The sequence below is a fragment of the Rhinopithecus bieti genome, unplaced genomic scaffold (genome assembly GCF_001698545.2).
Source record: "Rhinopithecus bieti isolate Rb0 unplaced genomic scaffold, ASM169854v2 scaffold_72735, whole genome shotgun sequence".
NCBI classification, from domain to species: domain Eukaryota; kingdom Metazoa; phylum Chordata; class Mammalia; order Primates; family Cercopithecidae; genus Rhinopithecus; species Rhinopithecus bieti.
Window position 1 is genome coordinate 749,553 of NW_016827539.1, and position 11,172 is coordinate 760,724.

At 38.4% G+C, this 11,172-nt stretch overlaps 1 protein-coding gene across 1 annotated transcript in view; it reads left to right on the plus strand.

Moving 5' to 3' along the window:
- CEP63 (centrosomal protein 63) overlaps positions 1-11,172 on the plus strand; it is an 86,191-nt gene that overhangs the window by 59,663 nt on the left and 15,356 nt on the right. The window contains 5 exon segments of the mRNA XM_017863869.1: positions 5,020-5,250; positions 5,555-5,694; positions 6,733-6,870; positions 8,484-8,598; positions 9,769-9,966. Coding sequence (XP_017719358.1) covers positions 5,020-5,250; positions 5,555-5,694; positions 6,733-6,870; positions 8,484-8,598; positions 9,769-9,966 — 822 coding nt within the window.

The following is an 11,172-nucleotide window of genomic DNA, read 5'->3' on the forward strand; positions in this document are numbered from 1 at the left end:
GGCTGACTGCAACCTCTGCCTCCCGGGTTCAAGCAGTTCTCCTGCCTCAGACTCCTGAGTAGCTGGGATTACAGGTGCTCGCCACCACGCTCAGCTAATTTTTGTATTTTCAGTAGAGACGGGGTTTCACCTCGTTGACCAGGCCGGTCTTGAACTCCAGACCTCAAGTGATCTGCCCATCTTGGCCTCCCAAAGTGCTAGCATCACACCTAGCCAGATGTTTATATTTTACTATTCTGAAAGAGCTCTTCATACACTTAAGTATGAAGTATAAGTCCTTTGCTATTATGTTACAGTTGTGTGTGTGTACTCAATTTACCTTAATTTTTTAATGGAAATACAATTATTTTATAAACAGTTAATTAGAATTACTTAATTCTATCAATTTTTTCTTCAGCGTTTCTATCTTTGATACCATACTATAAAGTCTTACCTAAGTCAAATTTCTTCTAATGCTTTATCATTTCTTTTAATGCATTTTATCTAAAAATTATTTTAGTGTAAAGTATTTGATAGGGATCTAAATTTGTTTTTTAAATGGTTATATAATTTACTGAGTATAACGTTTTCAGGAACAAAATGATTCTAAAATTCATATGGAATGATAAATGAATGATACTAGCCAACCTTTTTTTTTTTTTTTTAGGTGGATTTTCGCTCTTGTTGCCCAGGCTAGAGTGCAGTGGCGCAATCTCGGCTCACTGCAACCTCTGCCTCCCACTTTCAAACAATCCTCGTCCTCAGCATCCCAAGTAGCTAGGATTACAGGCGTTCACCACCATGCCCAGCTGATTTTGTGTTTTTAGTAGAGATGGGGTTTTACTATCCTAGTCAGGCTTGTCTTGAACTCGTGACCTCAAGTGATCTACCCGCCTCAGCCTCCCAAAGTGTTGGGATTACAGGCGTGAGCCACCGCGCCCAGTCGCCAACATTTTTTAAAAAAGAGTAATGGGGGATGTTTGTTCTATCAAATATTAAAATGTATTTTATTTAAAAATACAGTTGTTAAACTGTAATGCTAGATGTAATAACAGAATGGTGGTTATATAGTATAAGAAAAGGATCAGTACAGTCTAAAACCAAGGTCATTTATGTTTAGAAGGCAACAAATTGCCTGCTGCTTTTTCTTTTGCCTACATAATGCAAAGGAAATGTTTAAGGAAAACTTAGAGAACGTTAGGAACATTTGAAAAAAATTAAAATATTAAGCCAACATAAAATATAAAATATTTACCTGATAAACAGTATGTGAAAAAAGTAGAGGTTGCTCTATATGTTTTCCTTTTGAAATGCTTAGATGAGCTGTAAGATACTCTTCAAGTTAATTTTAAATCCACTTTAATTATATGTATACAAATGTATTTATAAGTATATATGTTATATTTTTAAAAGCATCCTTTTGCTGTCACAACTTTTGAAGAAAAAAAGACCCTAACTCAAATGTTAATCTGTTGTGTTGGTAGAAATATCAGAGTTCATTGAATTGACTTAGACTTACTGTTTAAAAGTTCGTAGTAGCATAGACACAACAGTGATAACAGGATCTTAGTGGGAGCTGTGTTGTTAGCAGGCTCTTTAGGCTGCTCTCTAGTGGAAATGCTGCAAGGCTGTGGCCTGCACTGGCGCATTTGGAGTTGACAGTGATGGGGAGCTTAGTAAGGGATTGATGCTTACAATGGCCATACCTTTATACTGGGATTCTTTGGAAAATAAAAAGCCCTGTTGCTTCATATCACATTGTTCATAGTAATCTCACTATCTGGGAAAGTCCTTTTCTTGAAGCACCAGGAAGTAGCTATCACACATCCAGAAGAGGATTTGAATTCAACCCCCAGTCCCCAGTTTCTTGTCCACTCTCCTTCACCCTTTAGCTGCCCACACTGGCCATTTGTTTCAGTTTCAATTTCAGTCTCCCTGATGTAAATTGCCTTCTTGATTGCTTCCTTTAACCACCTCTGCTGTGATTTGTATTGTTGAAATAACTCTACCCACTCCAATAGAATGCTAAATGTTAGATTAATAAGAGGAATGCCTGTTTCTGGCTCAAAGAATTAGTGGTTACTGCAAAAAAAAAAAAAAAAAAAAAGTTTTTAAAATTATGCACAGCCTTAAAATAAACCTCTAAGCCAGATAATTATCAGAAAATAATCATTAATTTTTAAGTATTTTTAAGTAATTATTTTTGACGTTCTTAAGGTTATGATGAAGGTTTCTTGAGATTATTATAATTGCCTAATAGATTATTGGTGAGTTTCAATGTAATTGTAAAATTTTCTACTAGTCACATTAAAAAGTAAAAAGGTGAAATTAATTTTAATAACTCAATATGTCAAATATTACAACATTTACTTTACGTTTTTTAACTGGAGTCTTTGAAAATCTTTAACGGAAATTTTGTGTCTTAACAGTTAAGAGCACCATTTCCGCCCGCGCGGTGCCTCAAAGGCCTGTAATCCCAGCACTTGGGGAGGCTGGAGACGGGGCGGATCACGAGGTCAGGAGATCGAGACCATCCTGGCTAACACAGTGACCTATCTACTTTAAAAATAAAAAACTAAGCCGGGCGACGGTGGCGGGCGGCCTGTAAGGTCCCAGCTACTCTGGAGGCTGGAGGGCAGGAGAATGGGCGTAAACCCGGGAGGCGGGACTTGCAGTGAAGCTGAGATCGGGCCACTGTTACTCCAGCCTGGGGTGGACAGAGCCAGACTCGGTCTCAAAAAAAAAAAAAAAAAAAAACATCAATTCAGATTAGCCACAGTTTAGTTGTGCAGTAGCCACATGTGGGTGACTGCAATGGTAGTGCAACACTAGTGTATTCTAGGCAATGAAAATTTAGAGTTTGTGCTTGAGTTGATTATGTACTTTTCACTATGCTTAAAAAACACTGTATTTTTGTGTGACCAAAATAGTAAATCAGTGAAAGAAGGTTATGTTCTTCATTCTTCAAAACTGAGAAGTTTATTAGTATTTAGCAAATCTAGAATCACTGGTTAAAGTATATCTTGGTTTGACTATTAGTTTATTATATCAATACTGAGTTTAAGATCACAGATTTGAGTTGATAGTATTAGGTAGCTCTTGCAGTATTAGGAAGATAGTGTTTTGCAATTATGTAGTATCTGAGTGCCCATTTGGGCAGTGGGTTTCTAGCTGTGTTTTGCTAAGACCCAGGGCTGCTGTACAGATTACGGGTAGGACTAAGGGACGTTTCAGTAAGCTGGGCTCTAACCCTTTGCCCCTTCTCACCCTCACCCATTCTCTGCATTTATTTATTCTGCACAGGAAACCTTTCCTCTTTGAAAAAAAAGTTTATATTATATTTACAAGTTTGGAGACAGTTCCATGCTTAGCAATTGTTCTAGTGAATCTAAACCTAAATGTTGATGTTCTTCCTTTATACCATTGTAGGAATCTGGTTAAAAAAAAAAAGGCTCTTTGCACTGAAATCTTGATCAGTAATTTATACAAACAGTATTTGTCTGTCTCTTCACCTCTCTTCTACCCTCTTTCTGGCTTATGGGAAGTTTTTAGCATCTACTTTATTTGACTACAGTATACAGTACAGGATTTGGACCTGTACTGCAAATAATAAAATCTTTAAATCTGCAACAGATAGACTTCCCAGAGATATTTCTACTTGTATTTCTAAAATAAAATTGTGTGCCTTTAGCTTTAGAAATATTTAGAATAAGGGAAGTTTACCTCCACAGATTATTTATATTCATCTTCAGTGTGTAGATGAAGTACCAGCCAGGATGCTGGATTAAAACTTGTAAATACTGAAAAGTTTGGAGCTAAAACCCAATATTGGGGGATGCATAGCCTAAAACATAGTAGTCAGTAGATATATCATAGAGAGAAACTAATTTGAGATGTACTATATTTGTTTACCTCTTTTAACTCAGGAAGTGTCCAAAACCTGATGACAGAACCAATCTCTCCTCCCTTATAAACACCTTTTCTTCCAATAAACAAAAATCCACAATTTCCCCATTTCTCTGAATTTAAAGAGCATTTTATGGTTACTTTGACTAATCTAAATATGAATGTTTATAATGTTAAAACAGAATAATTACAACATGCTCCAGGTGGCGGGGGCAGGGGGCGGAATTTAAACTACAAATTTAGTGATTTTGAAATTCTAATTTCTAAACTTCCATCAGAAATATAATAGTGCATTATAGCTCCTATTTCCTATGTTTTAAATAGGAAATAATTCCAGCCAGGTTGCAGTTGAATTTCTGTGTAAGTAGGTAGAATACTGTAGCATCTCTTCTCCTGAGGAATCCCTTTACTTTATCCATTCTTTTCTATTTATTTATTTCTTTGAGACAGGTTCTCACTTTGTCACACAGGCTGAAGCGCAGTGGTATGATCTTGGCTGTCTGCAACTTCCGCTTCCTGGGTTCGAGTGATCCTCTCATGCCACCATGCTTGGGTAGTTTTTGTATTTTTTGTTTCTTTGTTTTGAGACAGAGTCTCATTCTGTCACCAGGCTGTCGTGCAGTGGTGCAATCTCGGCTCACTGCAACCTCCGACTCCCTGGTTCAAGTGATTCTACTGCCCCAGCCTCCCAAGTAGCTCGGATTACAGCCACGCGCCACCACGCCCAGCTAATTTTTGTATTTTGATGGGGTTTCACCATGTTGGCCAGGATGGTCTCGATCTTCTGACCTCGTGATCCACCTGCCTCAGCCTCCCAAAGTGCTGGGATTACAGGTGTGATCCACCGCACCCGGCCAATTTTTGATAAAGACAGGGTTTCGCCATGTTTCCAGGCTGATCTCCAACTCCTGAGCTCAAACGATCTGCCCACCTCAGCCTCCCATAGTGTTAGGCTTACAGGCATGAGCCACCACGCCCAGCCTCTCAATTCTTTCTTACCCCTTCTCAATGTATATATATTTTAGTGAGCCAGTGCTTTATGCTTTTATGGAAATAATAGTTTCATTTTAGTCTTATTCATTGATTATTTTATAATTTCCCTTTTACCTATTGATTGATAGTCTGTGTTTCTAGGCTCAGCTCGCCAATCGGAAACAGAAATTAGAGTCTGTGGAACTTTCCAGCCAGTCAGAAATTCAACACTTAAGCAGTAAACTGGAGCGGGCCAATGACACTATCTGTGCCAATGAGTTGGAAATAGAGCGCCTCACCATGAGAGTCAATGACTTGGTTGGAACCAGTATGACTGTCCTGCAGGAGCAGCAGCAAAAGAAGAAAATTGAGGGAATCTGAAAACTATTAGAGGTCTGTTTTAAAATCACTGTAATTGGGGGAAGCGTGTGTATGTGTGTTTTAAGAGAGTGTTATTAAGCTAGAACTAGGTTCTACAATTTATATTTTCTTCCCTACTTTATAAATGATGGATCAGATATTGATAGTTTTGTTAATATTGTGACTGTTACATAACTTAAAGTCTGACTTCCTGGCTTCTTATGAAATAGAAAAATTGTAATAATAGCTGGCTTAGAAATTTCTGGGTATTTTGCAGGTTTTGCAGGAAGAAAAAAGAACTGAAGGAAAATTACAATCATATTTGACTTTTTCGCAGGCTCTGCAGGAAGAAAAGAGAGAATTAAGGGCAGCTCTTCAGTCTCAAGAAAATCTCATCCATGAGGAAAGAATGCAGAAGGAGAAGTTACAAGAAAAAGTAAAGGCAACTGACACTCAACATGCTGTAGAAGCTATAAGGTAAATTTAATCTTAAATATTATTCATCTTAGCCACTTAATGACTAGGCATTAAGCACTAGGCTTACTTTTATTTTTATTTTATTTTCAGATAGTCTCCTTCTGTTGCCCAGACTGGAGTGCAGTGGTACAATCTCAGCTCACTGCAACCTCCACCTCTCAGGTTCAGGCGATTCTCCAGCCTCACCCTCCCGAGTAGTTGGGACTACAGGTGCACGCCACCATACCTGGCTAGTTTTTTGTATTTTTAGAGATGGCCATTCATCATGTTGGCTAGGCTGGTCTTGAACTCCTGACCTCAGGTGATCTGCCCACCTCGGCCTCCCAAAGTGTGATTACAGGTGTGAGCTGCCATGCCCGTCCAAGCACTGGTTTTAATATTGCATATTCATAATTTTATGTTTGATCGTATTGTGGATTTTCTTAATTGGCTTTAACTTCTGAGTTAGGTTTTTAAAGTGTTATAAAATTTTGTGTGGTTAATTTTCTTCTGCCACCAGTTTGGGTCCCTAACAGAGACTCTCATGTTTAGAAAGTTGGAAGCCAAGGTCAGTTTGCATGCTTTGTGAAAATCCAAACATGCAAGGAATTGTCATTCACGTCTCCTGGAGGCCTCACTTTCTTGGTGGAGTAGGTCGTGATTAGTAGCTGCTTCTCAATAATAGCAGCCAGCCATTGGGCTAGCCCTCTTGCTTGATTTAAGTCTGGTGCACATTTTTATTTTTGCCAGAATTCTCCTGTAACTTTTCAGTTTTTTTGGTACAAGGTTTCAAGTGTCACTGAAGTGATTTTGCCATTTTGTCTTTTTCCCTTGAAAAACAGGCCAAATCCCAGTTAAGAAGGGAGTAAATTGCTGCTTTTTTAAATTTCAGCATCTCTTGACTGTCTTTCCTCTCCCAATATTGTTTTTATAAAGCAGGAGACAAACTGAAGAGTTCCAAAGAGTTTATCAAAAATAGTTGGGAAACACAAACTAGATGTGCATTGTTTGTGTTTGCAGAGATAAAGGCCTTAACAATCATCCTATGTCTTTCCATAGGCTACGGGAAGAATCTCTGGCAGAAAAGAAGTATACCTCTCAAGGGCAGGGGGACTTAGACAGTGTGCTCTCGCAGTTGAATTTTACCCATACTAGTGAGGAACTTCTGCAGGCAGAGGTGACTCGTCTTGAAGGCAGGTACATAATTATACACACATTTCAAAAATTTCAAGTTGTTAAAACGAATTTTTGATCATCATATTGCTAAAGTAAATGAATATAATAGTCATAGTGAAAAAAATAAGATTTTTTTCTAGCATCCACAAATGGCCTGAGTTCTTATTTCTTTTTTTTTCTTTTTTTTTCTTTTTTTTTTGAGATGGAGTCCCACTCTTTCACCCAGGCTGGAGTGCAATGGCATGATCTCGGCTCACTGCAACCTCTGCCTCCCGGTTCAAGTGATTCTTCCTCCCCAGCCTTCCGAGTAGCTGAGATTACAGGCGTGCGCCACCACACCTGGCTAATTTTTGTATTTTTGTAGAGACAGGGTTTCACCATGTTGGCCAGGCTGGTCTTGAACTCCTGACCTCAGGTGATCTACCCGCCTCAGCGTCCCAAAGTGCTGGGATTACAGGTGTGAGCCACCACGCCCTGCCTAAGTCCTTATTTCATTGAGAAGACAGAAGCAATTAATGGAGAACTTCTTAATCTTTCTGTCATCAAAACTACCAGTCTTCCCACATCTGTGCCTTTCTGCACTTCTAAGACCAACTACTCCACTTGTGTCCTTTTTCTGTAGTTACATCCTTTCTTTTCTACACCATCAAGTTCTTTCTCTCCGCTGAATGATATCCACTGGTATAAATTGTGCTATAACGTCACCCATCTGGGGGAAAAACCATCCCTTAATCCTATATCTCTGTCGAGTTATTTCCACATTTCTGTACTTCTCTTTAAGACCAAATTCTTCAAAAGAATTGTCTGTACTGACTCTACTTCTTTACCTTTCACCTGTTTAGCAGCCCTTCACTTAGGTTGTCCTCCCTACCACCTCGGAAGCAGGGTAGGAAGGGTAACTAACAGTTGACACATGGTGATCCTCCTTTTTGTTCTGCTGTGGTGTTGTTACTTCCTTGGGTGTTAATTGAATCCTGACTAATGCTATACCGTACCCACCTAAACTCTTGTCATTGTCGTACTTATAAATTTTTTTTGGTTTTTCATACCTCTCAACTTTTTGATTGGGAAGAGTGTGATATTTTGTTTTAAACACATGACTCATGATCATTTGTACACTGGCATTTTCTGTATGTAAAAGATAAAATTACTTTTAACATGAACTGTTAACCTTTAGGCAAACAACAAGAGAAATATCATTTTACACTTTTTAGGTTATCTTTAAGTAACACATTTTTTGTTTTTACATTTATTTCTGGTTTTGGAAACTAGTAAGTATTTTCTTTTATCTACATGTTAAATACACAAACATACATACACACACATATTTTCTGCTTTATTCCTTTTGGAATACTTGGAGTACTTGAGATAATCTTTGTTATCATTGAAGTATACGTGTACTCTTCCATTTGGCTAAAATTGAGTTTATAATTTTGACGTTGGGACAACAATTTACTTTTATCACAGTTTTTTTATTGATTGGCTTTTTAATAATGTTTAAATGAGTGATGTGATGTTTAAGATATTGGCTGGATATTTTTTGGACATCAAGAATGTAAATTACATAGTCCAATTTACAGGTTTCGGGATTTTGGTTTTGTTTTAAATATGGGATCTTATTTTTGGTCATACAGTTTGGAATCTGTGAGTGCAACGTGTAAACAGCTGAGTCAAGAACTAATGGAAAAATACGAAGAATTAAAGAGGATGGAAGCACATAACAATGAATACAGAGCAGAGATTAAGAAGGTAAAAATATGCATACCTAGGATTGCAAAATTGTATGTGTTTATGGACTGAGCTGTGGGTTTGGAGATTAGAGGGTTTTCTTTTTTGTTTTTTTTTTTGAGACGGAGTCTCGCTCTGCTGCCCGGGCTGGAGTGCAGTGGATGGATCTCAGCTCACTGCAAGCTCCGCCTCCTAGGTTTATGCCATTCTCCTGCCTCAGCCTCCCGAGTAGCTGGGGCTACAGGCGCCCGCCACCTCACCTGGCTAGTTTTTTGTATTTTTTAGTAGAGACAGGGTTTCACCATGTTAGCCAGGATGGTCTCGATCTCCTGACCTCGTGATCCGCCCGTCTCAGCCTCCCAAAGTGCTGGGATTACAGGGGGGTTATTTTTAATGAGAGAAAAATGTAGTTCAAGGGACCACTTGATATTTAGGAGTGGAAGAGTACATGGAATGTGCATAGGGAAAGTGCCTTCTTTCTCTGGCATCCCCCTGATGTCCAATAAATATTTTTAAGATAATTGAAGGCTGTTCCCTTTGAACTTAAAAACTTTATTTTAAGCATGTTTTAATGAAAAGTTTTCTAAAAGACATACACTTAGTGCTTGCAAAAAAATATGAACTGTCATTTAATATTTTCTTATTGCCTAAACATAGTATTTGTGGATTGTCTCCTGTGCTATGATGTGGTTGGTATCCTTGTCAGCTATTGAGGTATGCAGAGCTGTTTGTGTCTATATGAGTGGGTCCTAACTGTCCTATTTGTTGTTTTATATTTTTTGTTACTTCTTTAAGATTACTTCTAGCTTGTTTCTTCCTCTTGTTCTTTCTGTTTGTTATCCTGTGGACCAAGATACCATATGAGCAAAACTTTTAGATTCACAACTAAAAAAAAGAATGAAGGTCACAAGTACTGTCCTCTAAATAGTGTGCATGGACTTTGATTCTGGTCCTCAGCACTTTAATAACCCATCTCTCCCTGTTTTGAGGTATAATAAATGATTGTAGGTATAACCACCTGACTTTCAGTACAGATATGCAACTTGGTAAATTGCTAATTTTTCTGCAGATTTAATTCAGGAGAAATTTAATGTCTTGAGATAAGGTAAGCTTTTATTTTATTAGCTGGTAACATATTGTTCTATCTAAATGCTTTCTCTTTTGGTGCTTTCTTTTCTGCTTTCTTTATAGTTGAAAGAACAGATTTTACAGGGTGAACAAAGTTACAGTTCTGCACTAGAAGGAATGAAGATGGAAATCTCCCGTCTAACTCAGGAGTTACATCAGCGAGATATCTCTATTGCTTCCATCAAAGGTTCTTCCTCAGACATGGAAAAGCGACTCAAAGCAGAGATGCAAAAGGCAGAAGAAAAAGCAGTAGAGCATAAGGTGAAGCCTGAACAAAAACTTTTTTAAATTTTAAATTTGTTTTAAAGATGGAATTGATTAAAGACATAATTTTCATAATATTTAATTCAGTGAATTTTTATTAGATACCTGCTTTGAGCTGTGGGTATGCTGGTTAACAGAGAGTTTAGTGAGGGTGGTGCAGAGGTGAGAGTAGACACAGACAAGTAAAGTGACTGTATCAGTGGTGTATGATGAGAGTCACTAGAGATCACAAGCAGCCTGAATCTAGACCACTCGCTGCAAAGGCCTTCCAGAAGGTGTGATAGCAAAACTAAGTTAGGAGCGAGCTGGGTGAGGGGAAGGAAAGTGTTTCAGGCACAGGAAAATACAGAGGTCTCTAAGAGATAGTAGAACATGCTTGCTGTGGTTGAAACTAGAGTACACGTGGGATGAGTGGAAGGTATGAGACTGGAAAGCAGGGACTGGCTGCTGAAGGGCTCTGTTAGCCACATAACGGAGTTATACTGTGAGCTTGAGGTCAGTAGGGAATGGCCACAAGCAGGAGTAAAATTCAGTGGTCTTTAAATGGAGAATAAGCAGGGAGACAGAGCACCCAGATGCTGTTACAGTGGTAAGATGGTGGCCTGAGCAGTGGGTAAGGGAGGGAGAGAGAAATGGATGAATTCTGGAGATACTGGGCTGGTAAAAATGACTAGGCATGGTATTTGATTGGCAGGGAGGGTGAGGTAGACAGAGTTAAGGAATGGTGTTCCACAGGATTTAAGCTTAGGCAACTGATGGAAAGTGATGCTCTTTAATTAAATAGAGAAAAGACAGGGATCTAGTTTGGTGAAGGATGATGAATTTGTGTGAAAAGTACACAGACTGGGGAAACTAGTGGAGAGGACTTTGGTTTAACACATTTGTTTGGAATAAAGGCTGGAATTTTGTGTGGATAATAGTCATTTCCACAGAAGGCCTGGAGTTGAAGATTAAAATCAGGATTAGGTATTTAGCTGTGGCTGTCCTTTCTTCATGGTGACATTTGAAACCCCCTGAGAGACTTAATGATTATAGCGAGAAAGCATTGCATAAAAAGAGAAGTGACTCAGACCAAACTTAGGATACTTCTCATTTAGCGTATAAAAGATGTTGGAATGAAGCTTAAAAAAAGGGAGCAGTGAGGAGGAAAATCAGATAGTTTTTGCCAAGCCAAGGAAAGGAATATTTTCTTTTTTATTTTTT